The sequence below is a fragment of the Erythranthe guttata genome, chromosome 12, assembly GCF_056151865.1.
Source record: "Erythranthe guttata isolate IM_541 chromosome 12, IM_541, whole genome shotgun sequence".
NCBI lineage: Eukaryota > Viridiplantae > Streptophyta > Magnoliopsida > Lamiales > Phrymaceae > Erythranthe > Erythranthe guttata.
In genome coordinates, this window is record NC_142544.1 from 565321 (window position 1) to 590150 (window position 24830).

The window sequence follows — 24830 nt, forward strand, 5'->3', positions numbered from 1 at the left end:
CATAAGCTCGTCGCAATTTTTTTAGATTGAATTCGTCGCACATTGCTTTTTCAATGCAATTTGCATTTCTCAAGTGATTTGCAGATAAATAAAACTTATAAGTGCACATATATCATTGCAAGTTCCTATCTTTAGTAGATGCCTAAAATTGGAAAAATAATAATTAATTGACAATTACTATATTTATAATGCAACAATACTACTATTATTTACCTTTGTGATGTAATTTGAATTCACTTCTGCAAAATAAGACTTTGTTCTTCACATATCATCATCTACACTCCGACTTCAGGCATCATCTGAAAGTCCGACTTATTCTTTTTTTTTTCCCAGCGACGGGTTGTCGGAGTTCTGAAAGTAACCGATGATAAAATCCTAGCAAAACCGTAAGAGTTTTTATTTCTCTTACCAAAAGTTGTAACCAAACCTTAATGGTTTATGTATCGGGTTTTAAAACAGGACCGAATACCCACGTAGTTGATCGAGTTTTTTTTTTTCCCATCACTAAGCCCAGCAGCTCTTTTCCAGGAACTTGCAATTCTGCTCTCTCCAACTTCTTTTGAGCTTTTTTGTAGAATTGTTTCTTAAAAGAATTATAAATGCCCTTCAAATTCTCAAACAATTTCAAACAAATTCAACTCAAATTCTTCAAATCAAGATCCAATTTTTCCAAATTTGGCAACTTATTTCTCATATTAGTAAACAATATTTATTAAAACAAAAAACTTATAAATTTAAAAAATACCAATTAATCTTTTATAAAATTATGATTTACTTGGCCCATCGGTATACATACTTTTCTTATAAAATGAAACATAAGTTATATTATGGAATTACAAAATATATCATAAAATTATATTATATATTTCAAAAAACAATCGAAATATTCGGAACTAAAATCGGATTGGAAACCGCAATTTCCAGGTATTTTATATACAATTCCGATTCAGTTTCAAATAAATTCGGTAAAATCGGAAATCAGAACTTTGAAATCAAAATTATTAAAAAAAAAAAAACGGTTCCATATTCGGATATTTTCGGATCGGAAATGGCGAAATTCGAAAATTCTATTCTGATTTCCACCACTAGGCATGACTACCCAAAAATAATTGGTGAACAGAAAGAAAGAACACTCTACAACAAAGAAAAGAAATAAAGAATCTAAAAATCACTTCTCATGAATGAAGAAATGGAAAAAAAATTGTGAATAAATAATTACGTGTAGATATCAACTGTATTTACGTGTTCATGCCCATTCACCATCGAACGAGCAAGTTGGTAATAAATGTATTAAAAAAACCAAAAAAAGAAATTAAAAAAATTAAACGAAGCTTAAACTTGACGTCAAAGAAAAGGCCTTTGAATTCATGAATCTAATACAAAAATAAATTATCCGTTCCAAATATAAAATGTCGAAAACCAATAAAAAAGATGATGTCGAAAAACACGAGGCAAACGAAATAGAGATCTATGGACCAAAAACGAAAACACAAGGAAACAACACTGCACAAATACGATCAAAATTAAAATGAAACTTACAAAACAACGAGAGAACAAACTATAAATTCAAATATAAAAACTAACGAAAACCTGAAGATAGAGAAAATAATTTTTTTAGCCAATAGATTTTTTCAAAGGCTTAAAACAAAAAAAAAGAAGGGTTCTAGGAAAAATATTGAAAACAAAACTTGTAATATCATATCCCACAACTAAACAAATCACTAACCCATCATACAGCATTGTGTTGTCATACATCCTTCTACTAATCTGCAAAAGATTTAAAATGCAAAATTCAGAAAGAAAGAAAAACAAGAGTACATCTGTTATATTCGGTAATTATGTTCGTTTCAAACAGTATCTTCATCATGTAATCCAAATACGTCTTAACAATTAACGATCACTACTTAACATTGAGCAAGCCAACCTCCGAAAATGAATAACAGCCCAACTAATTTCTCTATAAAACAAATAAGTAGAACTCATAATCTAAATAATCAATTGCTTCGTGTTTTAACCGGCCAAATGTGAAGTGTTTATCTTTTTCACAATTCATTTTCCTAACTATTATTCAATGCAAATCAACCAATTAGTGTAGTGATAATGTTTAGAAATTTCTATCTCTTCACATTAATCGAATTCAGAGTCCTCCAAATCTACACTCTATAGCTCTTTAATTTGTATTAAGCAAAAATTGGAACTAATTACGTACTAACTTCTAAAGATTCTAGGTATAACAATTCGGAGTTACGGATTTAAAGATTATATATCAAGAAAGCGATAACCATACCATAAACTAGGTGAGTAACCACTGCCACTCGTCCCGGAACCCTTAGCCAATGCCGGAGAAGCTTTCACACTCTGCATATTCGGGTACGTATATTGCAAACCCTGATACATCGCCTCACTACCCAATCCACCTATACCACCACCACCGGCAGCGGCGGCGACAACACCACCATCGGGAACACCATACATACCCATATCCAACCCCTGCACCGGTGGCCCCATCATCCCATAATAACTACCCATTAACGCACTCAAATTCGCATACAAAGGATTCACGAGCCCCGCCTGCTGACCCAACATAGCCATGTTCTGCACTTGCTGAGCCGCCGCGACTGCCGCCATCATCTGTGGCTGCACCGGCTGCAGAGCCGTGGTTATGGAAGCGGCACCGGATGACACGTGTCCCTTCCCCTCGATCGCCTTCTGGCAGTGGAGCTGGCTCCCTTCGAAGTACTTGAAGGGCTGCTCCAAGGCCTTCTTCGCCCCTTCGATTGTTTTGTACACGAAGATTGCGTAACCTTTGAATAGCCCGGTGGCGGGGTCGAGCCCCTTCGGCCCGTTCTCAATCTCCCCAAACTGCTCGAATAGAGCCTTCAGTCTATCGGGGCTCGCGTTCAACGGCACTTTTCGGACGTAAATCTTCCGGTCCGGGTAGTCCGACGAGGAGAAGTGCTGCTGGGAAACTATTCTTCCGGCGGCCGGGGTGGTGGTGGTGGCGGCAGTGGCGGTGAAGGCGGTGGAAGGAGGCACGGAACCCTCGGAAGCCAGCTGGCACGAGGCTAGACGGGTACCAATCTGTAGCCTAGGGTTTTTGAGAAGCTTCTTAGCGGATTTTCGGGTTTTGAAAGTGAGAAAAGCGTAGCCCTTACACTTGCCGGTGACTCGATCGGAGACGACGTTGAGGTCCTCGATCTCGCCGTAGGATGCGAAAATCGGTTCGACGGAGAGGCGCGTGACGTCCCAACCGAGGCCGTGGACGAAGATTTTGCGGTGGGAGATGTCGTGGTCGGCGGCGGACTCGAGGAGGGAGAGAAGGGAGGGGTTTGATGCGGAGAGGTCGGTGACGAGTGTGACGAGCTGCTCCTTGGAGAAGGGTTCGAGCAGGGTCTGGATCTGGGTTTGCGGGTCGGATTCGGAGTCCGAGTCGTTGGATCCGGATTCGGGGAGCTTGGCTTTCTTCTTCTTCTTCTTGAGCTTTTTCTCGACTTCGAGAGGCGGCGGAACCGGATCGGCGGCGGCGGCGGACTTCTTCACGAGCTTTTTCTCGATTTTGGGAGGCGGAACCGGATCGGCGGTGGCGGCGAGCTTCTTCACGATTTTTTTCTCGATTTTGGGAGGGGAAACCGGTTCGGCGGCGGCGAGCTTCTTCGCGATTTTTTTCTCGACTTTGGGAGGAGAAACCGGATCGGCGGCGAACTTCTTGACGAGCTTACGCTTTTTCAGTTGAGTTTTCGCCATTGATGTCATCGCAAGTGGAGGTGGCGGCCACCGCAGCCCTAGAGCAACAATATATTGGACGGGGTCGTTATCCTTTAGATAGTTTCAGTATAAATAAAATAGTTGTGCTAATTTTAACATGAAAGTCTGGGTGGTGTAGTCGGTTATCACGCTAGTCTCACACACTAGAGGTCCCCGGTTCGAACCCGGGCTCAGACATTTTTTTGGTTCTGATTTTTTTTTTTTTTTTTGATTAATTTTCATAGCATCTATTATTCATGTTAGCAATATCGTTGTTCGACGTAAATATTCCACGTGACCGAAGGCATAAAGACGCGCGCGCACGTCAGCAGCAACTCGAGCATCTTATTCATTACAAAGGGATGATATCACACGGAAGAAGAAGCAAACAACCACACAGCTCTTCCTTGCACAGGCGGAACTACTCGTTGAAGAGACGTGTTCGAATTCCTTGCAGAGTCGGCCGAATTAAAATCGGATTCGAAAGTGCTCGAGATTGGATGTGGGACGACACTTTGTATTGGCCTGCATTTCGTCAGATATTTGGATCTGGAGCATTTCCATTGCCTAGAAACAGATTATGTTAATTAGATAATCAAATATGATCGATAAGTTTGTAGTAATTTCAACCAGGGAAGCCTAATGGGAAAAAGAAAAAAATACCAACTTTTTAGTTTTTAATATGGGTGCAAATTTAGACCGAATAACATGTTTTAATAGAAAAATCGGATACCATAGGATGATTGACACGTAAATAGTTTAAATAAAAATATAATTATGACTCCAATAATTGAAAAAAAAAAAAAACCTCATCATAACCAGAAACCCTTCTAACCCTAATTCAGAATTTAATCTCTTTAAACATAAAAAGGGAAATTAAAAAGGCGAAATTAAAAAAGCAAAAATAAGAATTTGAAGTTTGAACTTGCCTTGAAACTCGGAGGTAGAGTCAAAGTCATATTGGGATTGGGATTGTGTTCCTATAAATTAAACATAGTTTATTCACATTAACATTGTTTTTGTTGTTCTCAAACAAAAAGAAAAACAACAAAAATAAGGTGAGTATATTTTTTTTTCTATGATTTAATTTGTTTTAATAACGTTGTTTCTTATTTAATTTGTCTTCTTCTTCTTGCCTCCGATGATTCTTTTTCTTCTTCTCTAATGTATTAATTATTAAATGTGTGAATTACGATTTGGTTGCTCTTATTTAGAATAAGATTCCTTTTGTTTTTATTATATTAACGTGGCTGGCTTTTTATTGAAATATCCAGAAGAGAAAAACAAGATGATGTCAGACAATCGCCGCCGTGAAATCAAGTACGCATTGGAATACGCCATGCTGGCCATCCGGGACCAGTTGCCGCCAACGCCAACGCCAACGCCAGCGGATACAGAGAGTCCGATTCGAATCCCGGAAAATTGGAAGCCTAGCATGAAACTACCGCATTATTACATGTTAGAGACTGGGTTGAATGAACTACTGGACAGACATATTTCGAAGCTGTTTTATCCGATCCATTCGAAGTTAAGGGTGATTGATTGTGATAGTAAAAATAAAAATAAAAATAAAAACAATAAAAGGTGCCTCATCACGGCTGACAAGTACCTAACGACTTGTCGAAGCTATATTAAAAGGGCAATAGAGAAAGAATTACAAGGAAGACCGAGGCCGCGTAAAACCGGAGAAGAACTGAGGGCTCTATTGAGAGAGTTGATTGTTACACCCAAAGAGACGAGGGATCAAATACTCGAGCGCTCGAGGGCTAAGGCACGCAGAGAGGCTACTTTACTAAACGAGACTCACGAGCAAACTCTAGCTCGTTTATCTGCTAAAATGCGACAAATCATGGATTCGTTGAGATCCCGTTGATTTATTATTTACTTATCGGTTCGGCTTTTGAATTGTTCTTCTACAAACAGTTGCTTGCTATTTATGCAATGAAAAGATTATGTTTTTTTCATCCATCTATAATAATGTATATATATGTTCATTCATTCATTCTGTTTTACCTATTTTATAACTCCATACCCATAGTATAATACTCAGATAATGCAATCAAGTATGGATTATGGATACATATAGTGTCTGTGAAACAATATATGCTCACACAGACCACACATCAAACACCTTGTAGGCATTCCCAACAACTTACATCGATTCAGACGATTCTTTTAAGGTGTGATTTTTCAAGGAATTTTTTTTGATTCCCGATAATATTTTTTGAAAAATGCCAATTCTACCCCTTACATACGTGGCATTTTCTTTGTGTAATTTATTTAAGACAAAAAGTACACTCATGACAAGGTATGAAAGTGTTATTTAAGAAGAATAAAGATATCGTGTAAAGGGCCCCGAGGGTAGTTTTTGCCTTTAAAAAATAGCGTAAAAAAATGTCACGTCTGTAGGGGTAGAATGTGCATTTTTCGGGAAAAATTCCGTAAATTATCATGAGGGTGTCAGTGTAAGATAGAAACAAACGTTCGAGGGATTTTGATAATCACGAATATCTACGGGTGTTGTTGATTAAATTGTTTTAATAGCTTATGCTTCAAATAGAAAATTAACTACCATAAAAGGCCAAGGAAGTCAGCCATTAATGTGTGTTTGATAGAATTAAGTGTTGAACACAAACAATTGAATGACTACGAGCATTTGACTTTACTATATTAGCCCTCAAAATATTGAACGAATAAGTTTTAGCTAGTAATTAAACTGTCAATAACATCTAAAAAATACTTTTTTTAAATTTATGATCCTTGTAATTATTAAATCATATTCTTTTGACCAAACTAAATGTGCCAAGAGTAATTTGTTTCTAAATTTTTTTGTATACATATAAATTATAATTGTTGAACATAATCATAATAATTTATCACTAAAAAAATGTATCCAAATGCTTTGAGGGCATAATAGCCATTTAACATAAATTCCCAATTTTGCTACCGTTGAAAACAAAGTGCGAAGACTTGTTGTCTTTCCCTTCTTCCCCAAGAAAAATCGCAGACTTCCATTTGATCAGTGAAATGGAAGTCTGAATTCTCGAAAACCTAATTGCGCGCGCTGAATAGAGCGAATTAGCAATTACAGTTTTATTCTTTGCCGCATTTTTCTTTGGGGGAAGTTCTTCTTTTTGTCTGTATGAAATTGAACTCAATTTTTCTAATTTGATCATCAAATTTAATGGGAGGCGACGACCCCTCTGAATCTTCGCCTTTGGTGGCTCCGGTTTTGGTCACCTCGCCATTGGAGATTGACCTCGAGGCTGGACCCGATGAGCAGATTCAGTGCCGAATTTGCCTCGAAACCGATGGTAATTTTGCTCAATTTTTTAAGATTTTTTTTTTAATTTTTGTTGCTGATTGTTGATTTATTGTAAGATGTTACCTTGCTGTGAGTTTCAGTTGAAAAATCTCGATGGGATTTGTTTGATTGTGCATTACAGTGCTACTGATTACTGTGTACATGAGTATAGAGAATTGCTGCGCTTTTTTCAGTAATTCTGATTTCTAAGTTCGAACAAATTTTTGAGCTATAGAGAATAGAGAATTTGCTGTAACTATCGATGATTTGAGCTACACCTTTTCGATTCAATATTCGTAGAATTTTCGGATTACATAGTGAGAATTATAACTAAGAGTCTGATTGCGTTTTCTAGGTTTTTTCGTGTTTGGAAAGGCTTCGGATTCTGACAATTTAATCCAGCATTGCACACAGCCAATTAAACTACCGCGAGGTCGATATGTTGTGTCACTTTGTAATTTTCTTTTGAGTATTTTGTTAAGAAAGTTAGCTCTGTGCCATTTGAAGTACTGTGTGGAATATTTCAAAAAGTTATATGTTCCGACATTCTTCAAGAAAACTACAACGTCACGATTTGATTAGTTGTATTGTGCGAATAGTTAGTAATCCACTAATTGAACATTTTGATTGATAGTTTTGCAAGAATTCGTGTTTTCTTGTTGCACTTGATTTATGTGAATTAGCGAATTTTTATTTATCAGGTAGGGATTTTATTGCTCCTTGCAAGTGCAAAGGGACATCAAAATACGTCCACAGAGAATGTCTCGATCATTGGCGGGCCATTAAGGTAAAATTTGACTATCAAGTTTACAGCTAAAATATCGTAAAATTGTTACTTCTTGGTGGTTAAATATGTAATTAACTTTATGCAGGAAGGATTTGCCTTTGCTCATTGCACAACTTGCAAGGCTCCTTATTATTTAAGAGTCCACGTAATTGCTGATAGAAAATGGCGAACAATGAAGTTCCGTTTTTTTGTCACTAGGGATATTCTATTTATCTTTTTCGCTGTGCAGCTGGTACGTCGTTGGACTATTTCACTGTTTGGTCATTCTTTTTTTATCATCCGTTTTTGTTACCGGCTGTGTTGAGAATTAGAATGAGAGAGAGAGTAAAGAGTTGATCTACAACATGCATATATATGCCTTTTGCACAGGTTATTGCTGTTTTGGCATACTCGATGTATCTTATTGACGGATATCAGAAGTTTTGGCTTCGTCTCACCTGGGGTTTCGACAGCGAATTTAGTTTCTACTACTTATGTGGTAAAATATTTTAGCATTTCATCTTCCTCGTAAAGATGCTCAATTTATATATGTGTCTGTGTGTGTGTGTGTGTGTGTGTGTTTGTAACTTGTTTGTACTTTTGATACATAACTATTTTTACATTTCTCAACTGTATCTTGTATGGAGTCTTGAGACTAAGTTATAAATGATTATTGTTCTGCGAAAGTTCGTAAAAAATAAAAATAAATAACACTATGAATCATCTGTTTCTCACTCAATGACTTGAATACGTATATATAATAAAAGCATCCCATTTTTTTTTATACTTTTTTTTTGTTTTGTGTAGGGGCACTATTATTTTTCGCGTTGCTTGGATTATCGGGGTGCTTCATAACTTGTTATGACAGAAGAGTGCGCAACGATCTAGCTCAACCATGTCGAGAATTGTGCCTTTGTTGTTGTCATCCTGGGTATATATAAATAATCTCATCTCGCGCGCACACACACACACACTATATATATAGTCTTTTACGTGATAAATGAGAATATTCCTCTGTGCAGGGTGTGTGCGGATTGTCATTTGCCCGGGACACTTTGCCTGTGGACCGATTGTACCGCGTGCTTCGAAACTTGTGCTAGTGCAGCTGGGGAGTGTGGCTGCATGGGAGGTGCAGGTGAAGCTGGATTGCCGTTGTTACTGATCATGGCTTTGGTCGTACTCGGTTTGTTCACTATTATCGGTATCTTTTATAGCGTATTAGTTGCCACTATGGTCGGACAAAGGATTTGGCAACGCCACTACCACATACTCGCCAAACGAATGCTAACGAAAGTAAGTTTTCGCATTTCAATTTTTATTTTTATTTTTTAAGTTTGTTTGTTGCTATATTTGGTGGTGGAAATTGGGACAGAATTTTCGAATTCCGCCGATTTTTATCTGAATATATTCGATTTTGGAACAATATTTTTCACTCTGAATTCTTGTTTTTCTGATTTTTTTGGAATGGAATTGGAATACACAGTAGATTCCGATTCCGATCTGATTTCAATTTCCGAAAATATTTCCAGAACTTCCGATTTTTTTCCTTCTAAAATTACACATACATATGATATCAAATACTACTATGTAGTTTCTATTATGCTAAAAGAATGGAAACTTCGAATCCCGACGATTCAAATCCAAATTTTTTCAATTTTAGAACAATAATTTTTCATTCCAACTTTTCTGAAACGGAATTGGAATTAGTTTTGCATTTCCGAAAAAAAAAATAGAACTTTCCGATCTGATTCGTCCGATTTCCACCCCTAGTACACTATTATTCATACACGTATAGGAAAGTATCAAGGAAAAGACCTATGCCAAATAGTTAGTGAAAATTCTCTAGGATCTGACAATACTACATTACTCGAATAAGAACACACACACACACACACACACACACACACACACACACACACACACACACACACACACACACACATATAATAATATTAATTTTTTTTCCTTTTCGTAGGAATATGTTGTTGAGGATGTCGATGACGAAATGACTGGAGGTGATTGGTCGCCCCCACCGCTCCCGTCGGAACATGTTCAACAACTGAAAGCACTCGGACTTCTATGAACTAAGTTAACGAGAAATGGCCTATACTACATACATACAGGTACTTGTGTATGTCTCTCCTATTTCTTACGATCAATTAACCAAATGATTCGGAATGATGTTGTTCAAATATATATATATATATATATATATATATATATATATATATATATATATATATATATATATATATATATATATATATATATATATATATATATATTTTAATCTTACAATGTACTACGAGGTAAAATAACTTTTACGAGATTAACTTGTACGACTACCATTTTCTTTTGCTTTGTGTAAAGGGAAAATATAAAAAAAAAAGATGATGAGATCATTGAAACTGTGTGTGTATCGCTCTTCCCATTTTTCGTATCAAGATATTTTTATTGTCGAATTAGCACCAATTTTCGAGCGTAATTAGCAAGAACTCTATCTTAATGAAAGGGTATTATAGTCTTTTCATATGCAGTACCAAATACATAAACAAATACATTTGGTATAAATTGTGTGTTAGTACAACATTTCCGAGTTGAAGTTCAACACATAATGCATGATGTAGAACCACATGATTTCAAATTTGTATATAGATGAACAGAGCGAGTAAATGCGAAAGAGTAAATGCGAAAAAGTAGGGTAAATTACGGTCACCTCTGAGGTATGGTCAAATTAAGAAAAAAACTTATTTTGTTTGGGTAATTACATCCACCCCTCCGATAAAATATTTATACATAATATTTATATAATTCGGTTATTTATCGAACCAAATTAGATATTCAGTTCGGTAAGCGGTATGAAATGTTGGCGTACTGAAATTTCGGTTTAATTTTATCAGCTTAATATTTTGAAATTTACCTTTGAATGGGTATTTTTGTAAGATAATCTATGGTTGAGGGGTGGCTGTAATTACCCAAACATGATGAAAATTTTTGTAATTTGACCATAACTCAAGGAGTGGCCGTAATTTGCCCAAAAAAGTAAAATAATATCACAATCGTTGCCATCTAATATATCTAAAATGAAAATAGTAGTAACAATATAAAAAGTTAATCAAAATACCATAAATAAAATTTATTGAAAGCAACTCATTAATCGAGGAAAAAAGTACATGTGTTCGGGATGTCCTAGTGGTTGGAGTAAGTAAACCTGTATCAAACGAGTTCAAACTTGTCACACATGATTAACCTAATGTGATTTAGTACGTATATCGTATGCTTTGTAAGCTATACATCTATGTTAGAAGGTTTAGAATAATATTAAATAAAAAAAATAAAAAATAAAAAAGAAAAAATCTTAATTATAAGCAATAAATTGCACCTCTCTCTTGACCTATCAAATCCACCCCTTAATGAAATAAAAAGTGCGTAATAAATTAAAAATAGGGATGTTGTTTGGTACAAAGGCTCAATAATTCATATTTTTGTCATTAATTAAATACTACTACTATACTAGGAAGTGTACAAGTAAACATATTACATAAGTGATAAGTGTAAAGTTGTAGTCTTGACTCAACCACACCTCATTTATGTCCTAACGTAATAAAAGTTTATTCATAAAGGAAAAATGGAAAAAAAAAAAGGTATCAAAATTTTATTTACATTTCTCAATCTCCTAATCATTGATAATTGTTAGATATATACATAGTTGCATATATGCTATTGCAAATAATATATAATTTCCCTAATATAGTTTATTAATTTTTTTTCATGTCATTAGCTTGCGAAGCTTTTGTCAATTAAAAAAAAAATCTTTTTTAATTTTTTATTGGCATCATTTTAAATTAATATTTCAAAACATAAGATTTTCAGGCCTTAATTCCACTTTGCACCCTCGAAATACACCATTTTGACACTTTGTACCCTCAATTTTTATTTATGGCACATTACACCCTCAAAACACATTTAATTGTTCAAAATGCACCCCGCTCTATTTTCCGGCATTGACTAACTTTCTGATTGTCAACAGGAGTACATTAGCACTTTGCACCCCAAAGAAAAAGTCGATGAAGAAACAAAAGTACCCTTGTTTTCGAGGATGCAAAATGTCTAAATGGTGAATTTTGAGGGTGCAAAGTGGAATTAAGCCGATTTTCAGAGGGAATAAATTGAAGAGAGAGAAAGAAAGAAGCTTTTCATGCAAAAACCCAAAAGTGAAAAAAAGCCCCCAAAACCAAGAATCTTATCGATTTAAGACATCTGACAGCAAAAGTCCCACTCAAAATTCACTTCTTTCCTTCTCTCTCTCTCTCTCTCTTAATTCTTTCTCTCTCTAAAACTCTGCAACATCTACTACTAAGCTACTTTAAAAAGCAGCAGTAGTAAAACTTTTTACAGCTCGAAGTTGCTTCAAATGAAGTGAAAAATTTCACTTCTCAAGATCTATTTCAACACTGATTTCTTTATTTAATCTTCTCTCCAAAACAAAATAATATTAGTGTTCAAAATAGAGAGAGATCTGCTGCAAATGGTTCGCCCTCTCCTCTTCTCCCTCTTTCTTCTGGTAACCTCTCTCTCTCTCTCTCTCTCTCTCTCTCTCTCTCTCTCTCTCTATATATATATATGTATGTATAAATATGTATGTATATTTTTTTTACTTTATTTTCGCTATTACACACTGGATAAGGAAATAAAAAAAAGGGAGGTAGTTTGATTTCTTGATATTATTATTATTATGCTAATTAATTACATGGACACTCACAACTTGCATTATTACAGATTGTGTTCACCCATTAAAAGAAACAAATTAATTTTTTTTTTATTTTAATAAAACAGCTGAAACTAAAGAACCAATCTTTCTTTAATGGGACTGTTAAAATTAGGAATTTTTGCATAAGATTGATTGAATTAGTTAGTCATAGGTGTAGTTGTAATAACTGGTTAAGAAAGGAAAATAAAGGGGAAAAAATAATTAAACAATTGTTTTGCAGTATTTTTTAGGGAAAATTACAGTTTCAATCCTTCAAGTTTGCACAGATTTCACACTTGGTCCCTCATGTTTCAATAATTTAACACTTTTGGTCCTTTCCGTCAAATTTTTTGTTAGTCCGTTAGTTAAGACAATAATGGGCACAACCTTGATTCCGTTAGTATTAATGGAAAATTGACGGAAATGACTAAAACTGTTGAATTTTAAAAAAACGAGGGACCAAATGTATCATTTTTGTGAACATAGGGGAAAAATGTGAAATTAGTCCAAACTTGAGGGATGAAAATTGTATTATTCCCGTAGCTCTTATGTAGTAGAACTGTAGAAGTGACAAATGTAAGAAACATAGATTAAAGTTTATTATACTAATGCAGATAAAACTAATATTGATGATTTTGTAATAAATGTAACAGATTTGTTTTTGTAAGCGTCGAGAATTTATGTCTTTAGTCGAATAAAAAGTGCTGGAATGAACGGGAATATACTCGAGATTCCCGATTATTTAATTTCAAAAAATGGCATCTTCTTCTGGAAATTCTATTGCTACTATTCTTAGCATGATTATTGGGAAATAAGATAAGATTCCCTACATATTCAGCGCAGATAATTAAGAAGAAAACGAGAATTTACGGTGTTTTTGCTATAAGGGGCCTACATTTCGGCACAACTTTCATATCCTTGACTTATATGAAATAATCTTTCTTCATTTGTACTATCTTTGAGCTTATTACTACAGCACAATATACTTAATCGAATTGCTTTTTCTCCCTTTCGTCTTTCCATCTTAGTACTATTCATCTTTATTTAAATTCTCTCGTATTTTTTTTACATCAGATAATTTGTTTAATTTGTCTGTGATTTTTGTCGAATTTATTAGTGACAAATTTCGAAATTTTATATTTTTTTTCTGTAACCCCTCTTGCAGCTGTTAGGGTCTACATCAAATGGATTAACACCAACGCCTTACAGAGGTTCGAGAATCTGCATTTTCCGATCCGTCAATATATTTTTTTTTTAATATTTGTTTTCTTGGAGCTTATATTTTATTTATGTCGACTTTACAGATGATGATGCTTCATCGAACTCAAACGAAATGAGTGCTCTTAGGCACCCCAAGGCAGGTACTTTCCCTTGTATCAAGATCATCCAATCTCATTTTATTTCGGGTTTTATGTTATTATTCAAATCAATTATACATTATGATTATCTTTTGTGCCTTTCGATGCTTAATAATTAATCGTCTCGAATAAAATTGATATTTTTTTCTTTTTTTCTTTTTAATGTATAATAATATGTGCAGATGCTCGGAGTTTATCATCATCTAGCCCAATCAAAACGAGTTCCGTCAGTCATGCTGTGGCAGGTAAGATTCGTTTAATGTCGTAAATCTGTTAATTTTTTTTTTTTTGTTTTTTCATTAGGAAATTACAAAATCATTATTTACATTTAATAATATTCAGAAGCCCTCTTAAATGTTTGTTGTGCTCCGAGAACCGTTTCTATATTTGATGTAATTCGACGCAAGTAGTAATCGAGTGCATTTTCATTCGAAGATGGAATATACTCCGATATTTTCGTCACATTAATTCCGACTTTTTCGTTTTTTTAGCAGTGGGAGGGATAGGGGCCAATTGGGGGTCTCAATCAACTCACCGATTGCCACCGGAAATAGTGGTGAGAATGCTAAGAGAAAACGGGATCCAAAAAGTGAAGCTTTTCGATGCGGATTACGACACTTTAAAAGCTTTGGGAAAATCGGGAATTCAAGTGATGGTTGGCATTCCAAACGACATGCTCTCGACTTTCGCCAGCAGTTCAAAAGCTGCTGAAAAATGGGTCTCGCAAAACGTCTCCCATCATCTCACCACAAACAATGTTCTGATCAGGTGAGTTCTTAAAACCTCGATTTTTTTTTTCATATACGGTTTTATTAAAATATAGATTGATTGTATATGAAAATCGATCTAATTATTTAATAAATTGGACTTTTGATCAATTTCTAACAACCTTCGAATGATTTGTGTAGGTACGTGGCCGTAGGAAACGAGCCTTTCTTGGCGACGTACAACGGAACCTTCCTCCGAACAACTTATCCGGCACTAGAAAACATCCAAAAAGCGCTCACAAAAGCCGGCCTTCAGAACCAAGTCAAGGTCACGGTCCCGCTAAATGCCGACGTCTACGAGAGCGCCAGCACCCTACCATCCGGCGGCGATTTCCGGGCCGACATCCACGACAACATGATCCGGATCGTGAAACTGCTAAGCGACAACGAGGCCCCGTTCACGATCAACATCTACCCGTTCATAAGCCTCTACATCGACCCGAACTTCCCCGTCGAGTACGCCTTCTTCGACGGGGGCGCGACCCCACTCAACGACGGCGGCACGAGCTACTACAACATGTTCGACGCCAACCACGACACCCTCGTGTGGGCCCTACAGAAGAACGGCTTCGCCAACCTCCCGATCGTAATCGGCGAGATCGGATGGCCCACGGACGGCGACCGCAACGCGAACATCGACTACGCGCAACGCTTCAACCAGGGCGTCATGGCCCGTATAACGGCCGGGCGCGGGACCCCCATGCGGCCCGGCCCGATCGACGCGTACCTGTTTAGTTTAATCGACGAGGACGACAAGAGCATACAACCGGGGAACTTCGAGCGCCATTGGGGTGTGTTCCGTTTCGACGGTCAACCCAAGTACTCGCTCAACCTAGGTGGGCCCACGGGCGCGCTCGTGCCGGCGAAAAACGTGAGCTACTTGGAAAAGAAGTGGTGCATTATGAAGCCGAATGCGAGGGTTGATGACGCGCAGTTGGCTGCGAGTGTGAGCTACGCATGTGGGAGAGGGGATTGCACGTGCTTAGGGTACGGAACTTCGTGCGGGGGTTTGGACGCGAGGGGGAATATTTCGTACGCGTTCAATAGTTATTATCAGAAGAATAATCAGATGGATGAAGCATGTAAGTTTGACGGTTTAGGGACAATCACGAGGGCTGATCCGACGGTGGGGAGCTGCGTGTTTGAGATCGCCATCAAGCCGTACTATAGTGGTGCATCGAGAGTTTCGTTTTCGGGGTTGAAGACATTGGTTCTTGGTTTGTGTATGTTTTTATTGACTGGTTTGTGATTTTGAATTTTTTTTTTTTTTGGGAGTTTGGTTTGTGACACTGCAGCATTCATGGTGAAAAAACCAGGCATGATTTTTAATCCTTTTTATTTATTTATTGGTTGTTGTTGTAGAGGGGTGTGGTATTATTAATATTAATATTACGATAAACCCCTGAACTTAGGTCAAATTATGAAAAACTCCCCCATTTATCTGTAATTATCAAAATCCCTCTGATGATTGTTTATGTCTTACATCGACCCCCTTATGGTATGTTTTTTTCACGGGATCATTTTGAGTCAAGGGAATATTTCCGGAAAAATATCAATTATACCCCAAGCAGACGTGACATTTATTTATGCTACTTTTTAAAGACATAATTACCCTCAGAGGGACCTTTATACATAATTTTTAATCCTCTTAAATAACACATTAACATTTTTTAAATATTACGATAACCCCTCTGATGGTAATTTTTAACTTTAAAATGTAACATAAAGAAATGTCACGTTTATAGGGATAAAATTGACATTTTCTTTCACGAAATACTCCCTAGAATAAAAATGATTCCGCGAAAAATCATACCATAAGGGGGTCGGCTTATGACATAAACAAATGTTGCGTGGATTTTGGTAATGACAAATAGGTCGGGATGCTTCTCGTAATTTAGCCTAAGTTCAGAGATGTTTTCGTAATTGTCCTTTAATTTAATTGAAAATTTGAGAAAATTAAACCGCCGAAGACAAACAAGCACGATTTATGCTTTTGTGTTTATTTGTTATTGCGTGGAGGGACATTGTAAAAATACTTTTGCTTAAACAAAAAATATTTAATTAAAAAAATGTACATGATAAGTTAAACAAATACATCTATGAGAAAAGTAAGGACCTAATTGCAAAATTTTGAGAAATTAGTTTGTGGCTTTGTGCGCTATGGCAACGTACTCAATTGCTAATTAAATAATTCTTATATTTTATTAAAAGTCCACGGTTTTTTAAAATAAAGGTTTAATCAAAATTACTTTTTCTTTAAGTTTGATTATTCAAATTAATTTTTTTTGGTTGCAATTATAACATAGATTTGTAAATTATTGTCGGTTTGGAAAATTTAAGTATGGATTGAATTTGATTAATTTAATACTAACTTAATAATAAAATATAGGGGCTCTTTGAGAAAACCCCCTCATTATTTTTTTTAATTGAGGGAGGCCCAAAATATTTTAGTCCATTTGAGAAAAGTCCACACCCATTTTCAGCTATTATGCTTTCCAGCTTTGTCCCCACCCGCCACATCATCAGTGGGTCACGCTCAGCAATTTTTTTTTTTTTTTTTTTTTTTCCGTTTTTTTTCTTAATCGACTATGAAGCATAGTCGATTAAGCCTTAATCGACTATGCTTCATAGTCGATTAAGGAAATTATTTAATTATTTTTTTTTTTTTGTTTTTTTAATTTTTTTTTCTATATCAGGTGTATTAATCGACTATGATGTGAAGCATAGTCGATTAAGAATCTGCTACTAAAAATAACAAATCACAACTGCGAAAAAAATACAAAATCAACTATATATTACCAAAACAAAAAAATATACAAATATTATAAATGATTTATACAATTGAAAGCAATAAACAAAAAATCCAAAAAAAATAAAAAAAATTGGAGTCGATGAACCTTAATCGACTACCAGAGCATAGTCGATTAGCTTAATCGACTATGAACATGTACATAGTCGATTTAGGTTTCATCCACAAAAAAATCAAAAAACAACCTCCCCTTCGTCACCACACCACCCAGAGCTCCTGCCATGGCCGAACCCGTCAGGTTTTAAGAAAAAAAATTGGCAATTCATCAAAAAAAAAAAAGAAAAAGCTATGGAAATTGAGCATCAAATTATAGTGAGGGGTGAAGAGGAACAACAAACAAAGCAGCAGGTACAACTCATCAATCCACCTTCACCTTCATCCTCACCCTCCCATGAATTCTCCTTCACCATCTCCCTCCACCCGCCGCCGCAACCTCCGCCGCCACAACCGCCGTCCGACATTAACACCAACAAACCAAAATCCCCTCCTCCAATCGCCGCCATCGATTTATCTCCGGCGGATGAAATCTTCTTCCACGGCCACTTACTCCCCCTCCACATCCTCTCCGGCGGCGGCGTTGGTCAACGGAGGCACCTTTCATCATTTTGGCAACGGTATCAGTGGACGGCAGAGGAGAGATAGTGGTGGTGGTGAACTGGGGAGGAATGAAGAGAGAGAAATGGGGTTGTTTGTTGATGAACGGTGAGCCAGGTTGGCAGCGGCGACGGGGGCGACGGTGATGAGAAGATTTGTCGGAGAAAGAAAAAAAAAAAAAAACAAAGAACACGGCAGAAGAGAAGCAGAAGACGAGAAGATGAGAAGACAAGAAAAAAAAGAGAGAACGGCAATGGGTTAGGGGTAATAAGGGTGGTTTGGGAATTATTAAATAATATTTGGGTAGGATATTAGGTAAGGGGGTTTTCTCTAATTATTTTTGGTAGGGGGGGTTTTCTTAACTCATTTACCTAGATGAGGGGGGTCTTGCTAATTATCCCTAAAATATATTTACTAAATGAAACTTTATTTTGTGAGTGCTCCCACACATGCACTAATTGATTTATTTATTTTATCCTAACATGGATATGTTTCATAGTATATCTTCTTCAATAAATTTTGAATTAATTAATTAATAAAGGTGAAAAATATAATTATTTAATTATTTTTCTTGCGGGTCGGCGGCCATTAATTCCACTCATGGATAGATAACTTCAACGAAAGCTACATATAAATGGACCCTAGGATTATAACTCTTTATTTTATAAATAAAATAATAAATTTATTTATATTAATTTGAAGAAAAAATAAGAATGTAACAAAATATAATAAGATAAATTATTTCCTTAGTGAAAATTTAATTGTTGATCAATAGTCAATCGTAATTCAGATTTTTTCCATTCTACATTCAGTAAATTTCATCGGATTACATTCACATATATACACGCATTTTATATGTATATGTGTGATTGTATTTACTCTAACTGCTATGGCATTGCCCGAGTGGTATCAGGTTAGGAAGAATAGTGTTAAGTCGTTGGTTCTATTTTTATTGGGTTCGATTGTAAGCCAATTTATAAAATGGACTCATGCTGCAAAAAATGATAAGATATAGTTGACTAAATATATTAGTTGAAATCCAAATAGATGCCTCCACTTAAATTTTTTTTTTTCTCGTTGGCAATATTATCACTAGCATTATCATTTTGCCATTAAATAATTAAATAATTGCAATAAAAATCTACAAAAGTTTTTTTTTGGTTGGTTTCATGTATCAAGACTCAAATATTGTTATAAAATGTGTGTGTGTGTGTGTGTGTGTGTGTTTTATTGGTGACCAGCTAATTATATATTGTAATATGTTTTTAATTACTAGTTTAATAATGAAGAAAATTATTGTTTTAAGTTATATCAATATGGCAATTACTAGTATGTACATGCAATGTCATATTTAATAATCCAATATAATTGTTTGTGTTTTCATTCATGTATAAATGAATTGTTTGTAAAATTACGAAAGAGCCCCTCATTTTTTTTAAATTACGTCCAGCCTCATGCAGTTTGTAAATTTCTTACATCCACTCACTACAAAATGGTGTTAATGTAGAAAATCTACAAATTATGGGGATGAGGAGTTTTTCGTAAATAAACCTTATGTTAGGGAGACGATGGTAAATAAACCCCATGTTTTTATCTATGTTCTAAACTGCCTTTTGCATCAATAATAATAATATAATATGCTAGAATTAATCGACATCCACATTATACTACACCCAAAAACAAAAATAATATTATTTTATTTCTCTAAAAATTTCCTTATAATATCTCACTTGCATTGTTGCATGCCTATAAATTCTTGCTCTCCATCTACACATAAATTTATATACAAACACCTTATAATAAATATATATATATTCAAGATTTATATATGTATACAAACGCCTCATAAATAAATATAATATTCAAGATTGTAATATTTTGAATTGAAGCAATATGTCTTCAATGGGTGCAAGCTACGCGCTGATTCACGTGCAGCAAAAGCGCGCGAAGGAGAGATTAATGAAGAAAGTGGAAGCGGAAAATAGTGCCAAACAAGGCACAGCAATGGCGGCAACGGCAGCGGTGGAGAGCAGTAGCGGTAAAACCAGCCGGAACAAGAAAGTTCACCCATTCACGGCGGCAGTGGCGGCTTTAGCTAGAGACTAAGGATTTATTAGTTGGTTTTGCGTCGAACATGCATGTATATGATGAAAATGAATTTGTTTATATTTCTCTATGTGTTTTTTTTTTTTATTATTATTTTTTTTTTGTGTGTTTAGTGTTAAATAATTTTCAAGTTCATCGTCCAATTTGTAACAGTATTTGATTTTTATTAATAGAAAAACAAAAGTTTTTCGTCACTATTTTTTTCTCCGAGCTAGCTACTACTATATTCGATTTACAATGAAATTAAACATATATACGGTCAATTAATTTAGGATATTTTTGAATTAATTTGGATTTTTGGTGGACCAGCTAAATAAACATATAGTTATAATAAAGTGGATTGTTTTCAATTAAGAGTGGATTCCCCTCGGCTATAAGTTACAATTAGTAAGTTCTTTATTGAACTTGTTGGACTCATTTACTATTTTTCTTTGTATTCTTCAATTAAAAATAATTTTGAAAAATTTATATAAAAATAAATTATTAAAAATTATAGGAGCACAATACAGATGAAATAAAGTTTATATATATATATATATATATATATATATATATATATATATATATATATATATATATATATATATATATATATATATATATATATATATATATATATACACACACACAACACACACACACTTATTTGATAATTTAAATTTAGAGGATTGAACTAACATAGTACATTCATTGCTATTGGTTGAAATGTGTGGATGCTATTGTGAGCCAAATCATAGTTGGGTTTATTCATCTAATTGGCTGTCTTAATTTGTGAGTTAAACTTATTTCCTAAAGTTATTAGGTCAATCACAATATAATTCATAAATAAATAATATATCTGAGCATTTATTTATATTAATTTCCTTTTATAGAAATGTTTAAAGTGAAATTATTGGTAAAATAAGAAGTAGCATTTCCTTTTCTGGAACTAATTAACTTAGGGGATGTGAAATGATTCGTTGCCTTATTGTTAATGAACTAATAATTAGGTCGGTATTTCTTTAATTAATTGATTTCGAACCTAAGCTTCATTAATCATTATAATAATACATAATAATTATTTTTATTTTTACTAGTATAAATTTCTTATATGTTTATATTTAATAAAAATATATATATATTTTAAAAAAGTCACGAGCCAAGTCGTAAATCATTTAAACAATTGAAAGTTACTTGATGAAGGGCAAATAATTTCTACTACTAGGACGACGGACTAGAACCGGCACGAAAACTAACTTTAATTATTTCTAACTGTACATCGAGTTTTGGCAATTTGACGTCGTTTAGACCCTCGAAGGTCCATTTTTGCCGTTTCGGTAATTTTTGTTTGTTCTAATATCATTTTGCAGAAAATACGAATTGGGTTGTTTCTAGAATTAATTAGGTATTCTGGTTGTATTAAGACTTAACTCGCTTTTGCCATTTTGGCAAAAGAAAAAAAATTGTTTTTTTTCTATTTAAATTAGGTCTTCAATTTTTGTAAATATAAATAGTTCCTTTAGGGTTTCGATAAACTCATCATATTCACTTTTAATTTCTTAGTAAAACACTAGAAGTTTTTCTCAAATGATCTGGTGAATTCCAGAGTTATAATGTTCCATAGAATTAATTTGTCGTAATTATTTTTTTCATATATACGTTTCTGTGTTGCGTCAGTTGCGCCATACTTTAAGCTCGACTTGTCAAAAGGTACGTACGATTCCGTAAAATTCAGCTAAATTGATTCGACTCGCAAGACTTGTGAGCTCGTTCGATACATTTACACGTCTTGCTTGAATTATTAATTAAATCACAATATTCCTTGAAAAAAAAATATAATTAATTGCTCATGAGGAGACAATTGACCTCTATCCCACATTAATTGGCCTCTAATTCAAGTTATAGTGTATGATATTGAAAAGTAGTTTGTTAGGTTTTCTTCACAACCAAAACAATGGATTAACATTAAACTTTACAGATAAATTAATTAATTATTATGAACTAATATGGCAATAAACATCATCAAACCAGCTAGTTAGTGACCTAAAAAAAATTAATTTAAAAAAATAATAATAATAATAATAATAATAATAATAATAATAATTAATTTATTGATGTCTAGTGGTTACCACTTAGTCACAGTGTACATGAAATAGTTGATTAAATTGAAAGGCCGTATATAGAAAACTGGCTGCTGACAGCTAATTAACCCTATTTAATTTAAAATAGTGTCCAACCTAACTACGCAGAAACCATCAACACTTAATTACACAATTTTTATTATCTTGATAATAATGCCTATACCACCTTCTTAATTAAAGATTATAATTAACCTCCACAATTAATTCTTAATTAATTAAACTCTATGTGAGTGTGTGTAATTATGTGTTTAAGTGATTTTCTTGATCAGAAAGGCAACACTTGCAAACCTCCGCCTATAAATACAATTCATCGGTTTCGTTTCTATACCGTACCACATTGCAATAACAACTTATCGGTCTCGTACTCAGCTTCGTTTTATTACATACATAGATATATTAGTTTTTTTTTCTTGCAAATTAAAAAAGATGTCTTCGATCGGAGCTAGCTACGCGCAAGTTTACGTGCAGCAGAAGAGACAGAAGGAGAGGCTGACGAAGAAAATGGCCGAAGATGAACGAGCTAGGGTTATTAGTGGAAATAATAATAATGTGATTATTAATGATGAGAGTAAGAGTACTAATGGTAGGAACAAGAAAATTCACCCTGATTTAACTGCTAATCCTGGATTTGGAGTGACAGATTAATTAAGGGATAGATAATTATATAACAGCAGTGTTCTGGAACATGCATGCAAGGTTATTGTTGTGTAACCTTAAATAAATAATTGTATGTTGGAAAATAGTTTCTTGAATGTGTTTTTTTTATTCAGTTGTAACATATATAATGGTTTATCTTTTTAATGTTTTGTAATAATGGTAAATTATATATATTATGTATGCAGTTTCTTTTTAATTAAGCTTCTGGGATTTGCTTCTTTTTTTTTTTCTTTTCTTTTAATATAGTTGACATTTTCTAAGTATTCAAAAATTTTAAATAAATTAATTAAAAGCAAGACCACTTATCATCACCTTGGATATAATTATCTATATATAGAAAGTCCTAGTACTTAACTTTCGTTTATTAGGGTTCCATTTGCATGAACACGCATGCAAGTATACAAAGTCACAATTTTAATCTCAATCCTATTATATTATTATATAAGGTAAAGTTTATTTTGCATATCTGAACTATAGTCTAACGTATAAAACATTCCCTCAATTTTAAAATGAACCAAAACAATCCTTTTGTACGTTAGAAAAAAGAAAAGGAAAAAGAAAAAAGTTGCGAAGAAGAAGTTTTAAGAAAAAAAAGTTTAAAATTACATTAAAACTAACGATTTTATTGTAAAAGTAACGGCGTTAAGTTTGATAACGTTGACCACAAAAAATGTGGGCAATTTTTGTTCATTTTAAAGTTTAGGGGGGTGTACGATGAGCATAGTTCAGATTCGATCAGAGAGTGGTTTCTTGTGTTACTATATCAAGATTCGGATTAATGCGCAAGAGTGGTGTTCTGATTCGATCACCACTCATGGAGTTGGTTGTGGCATTTCGGTTTAGAATTTGGAGGATGTTTCCAACGTTGTCAGTTTATATTTAAGTAGATTTTTTTTATGATAAAATGATATACATTTCTTTTTTGTTCCATCGTTCTAAATTTAAATCCTCAATATTTTTTATTTCATTGATTTTTTAGATTAATGAATTTTGATTTTCGAATTGAACCCGTGCATATACTAATATGTTGTTATGGTATAAATGGATCGGGTTGTCCATGTGGGCAGGGGCGGCCCATAACATAATAATTGGGGGGCCGAAATTTATTTTGGGCTTCTAACAAAAACAGCACAAACAAGTGAGTAGTCATAATAAATATTAAGGCAAATTAAGACCAAATTACGAAAAAATCCTCTTATTTGGATAATTACAGTTACCCCTCCTTTTAAATATTTTTACTTAAAATTTATGTAATTCGGTTATTTACCGAACCAAATCGTATATTCAGTTCGGTAAACGGTATGAAATTTTGGCGTACCGAAATTTTGATTCGATTTTACTGATGTAACATCCATAAATTTACCTCTTGAGGGATATTTTCGTAAGATAATTAATAGTTGAGGAAGGAGGCTGTTATTACCCAAAAGAGATGGGGTTTTCGTAATTTGATCATAACCAGGTGTGACCGTAATTTGCCTTAAATATTATTTTTCAATCAAGTGTATTTATTATACATAATCTTTTCTATAAGTGATATTTTTAAAACGATATTTTATTTTTTATTGAATTTTAGAAGAAAAAAAAAAGTTGTATTATCTCATTTTGCTAATATAACAAGTCATAAAAAATAACATATAACTTAATACAAAATAAATTAAATAAAAATAAAAATAAATTCACTTTGGGCTTCACTGCGTGTAGTGATGAAGCCATTATCGAGTGTAGTATAGAACAAACCGCGCTGGATCGAATTGTGTCTTGCATTAAACTCCATTTATTATTTAGAGGAATTGGATAAATATTTAGGTGGAAGGCAACCTAACTCCAAGTATTAATGGATTTCTATTTCGTTTCT

At 34.2% G+C, this 24830-nt stretch overlaps 3 protein-coding genes, 1 long non-coding RNA gene and 1 other non-coding gene across 12 annotated transcripts; 3 read left to right on the plus strand and 2 right to left on the minus strand.

Annotated features, from left to right (window-relative positions):
* Positions 1-3: 3 nt before the first annotated feature.
* On the minus strand, positions 4-551 carry LOC148766153 (uncharacterized). The gene is made up of 2 exons (XR_016034639.1): positions 214-551; positions 4-142 (listed from the first exon to the last, which is right to left on the minus strand). It is a non-coding gene; the product is annotated as an uncharacterized LOC148766153 (long non-coding RNA).
* Positions 552-1504: 953 nt separating this feature from the next.
* On the minus strand, positions 1505-3851 carry LOC105972878 (uncharacterized). The gene is made up of 2 exons (XM_088826186.1): positions 2288-3851; positions 1505-1767 (listed from the first exon to the last, which is right to left on the minus strand). Coding segments are annotated over exons 1-2 (1467 nt in total). The 5' UTR covers positions 3754-3851; the 3' UTR covers positions 1505-1766.
* Positions 3852-3868: 17 nt separating this feature from the next.
* On the plus strand, positions 3869-3942 carry TRNAV-CAC (transfer RNA valine (anticodon CAC)). Its single transcript has one exon. It is a non-coding gene; the product is annotated as a tRNA-Val (tRNA).
* Positions 3943-6701: 2759 nt separating this feature from the next.
* LOC105972890 (RING/FYVE/PHD zinc finger superfamily protein) lies at positions 6702-9992 on the plus strand. Of its 2 annotated transcripts, XM_012997870.2 has the most exons (8): positions 6738-7058; positions 7404-7481; positions 7750-7835; positions 7921-8067; positions 8205-8313; positions 8622-8745; positions 8837-9107; positions 9790-9992. In XM_012997870.2, exons 1-8 carry the CDS (start codon positions 6929-6931, stop codon positions 9895-9897), a joined length of 1053 nt encoding a protein of 350 aa, XP_012853324.1. In that variant the 5' UTR covers positions 6738-6928; the 3' UTR covers positions 9898-9992. The 2 variants fall into 2 exon arrangements, with proteins under 2 accessions (XP_012853325.1, XP_012853324.1); XM_012997871.2 differs by lacking the exon at positions 7404-7481 and having other exon boundaries at positions 6702-7058.
* A 1852-nt stretch (positions 9993-11844) lies between these two features.
* On the plus strand, positions 11845-16050 carry LOC105973057 (glucan endo-1,3-beta-glucosidase 6). 7 transcript variants are annotated; one of them, XM_012998059.2, is made up of 6 exons: positions 12077-12378; positions 13730-13775; positions 13869-13925; positions 14105-14167; positions 14414-14690; positions 14831-16050. In XM_012998059.2, the coding sequence occupies exons 1-6, from the start codon at positions 12343-12345 to the stop codon at positions 15936-15938; spliced, it is 1587 nt and encodes a 528-aa protein (XP_012853513.1). In that variant the 5' UTR covers positions 12077-12342; the 3' UTR covers positions 15939-16050. The 7 variants fall into 7 exon arrangements, with proteins under 7 accessions (XP_088682359.1, XP_088682358.1, XP_012853513.1 ...); XM_012998060.2 differs by having other exon boundaries at positions 14417-14690; XM_088826234.1 differs by having other exon boundaries at positions 12216-12378; positions 13869-13921.
* The last annotated feature ends 8780 nt before the right edge of the window (positions 16051-24830 follow it).

Coding starts and splice junctions, on each gene's coding strand:
- LOC105972878 (XM_088826186.1), bottom strand. CDS start 3,753: ATGACATCAATGGCGAAAACTCAACTGAAAAAGCGTAAGCTCGTCAAG.
- LOC105972890 (XM_012997870.2), top strand. CDS start 6,929: ATGGGAGGCGACGACCCCTCTGAATCTTCGCCTTTGGTGGCTCCGGTT. Junction 7,059..7,403: donor AATTTGCCTCGAAACCGATG/GTAATTTTGCTC, acceptor TGCGTTTTCTAG/GTTTTTTCGTGTTTGGAAAG. Junction 8,314..8,621: donor TAGTTTCTACTACTTATGTG/GTAAAATATTTT, acceptor TGTTTTGTGTAG/GGGCACTATTATTTTTCGCG.
- LOC105973057 (XM_012998059.2), top strand. CDS start 12,343: ATGGTTCGCCCTCTCCTCTTCTCCCTCTTTCTTCTG. Junction 14,168..14,413: donor CGTCAGTCATGCTGTGGCAG/GTAAGATTCGTT, acceptor TCGTTTTTTTAG/CAGTGGGAGGGATAGGGGCC. Junction 14,691..14,830: donor ACAAACAATGTTCTGATCAG/GTGAGTTCTTAA, acceptor TGATTTGTGTAG/GTACGTGGCCGTAGGAAACG.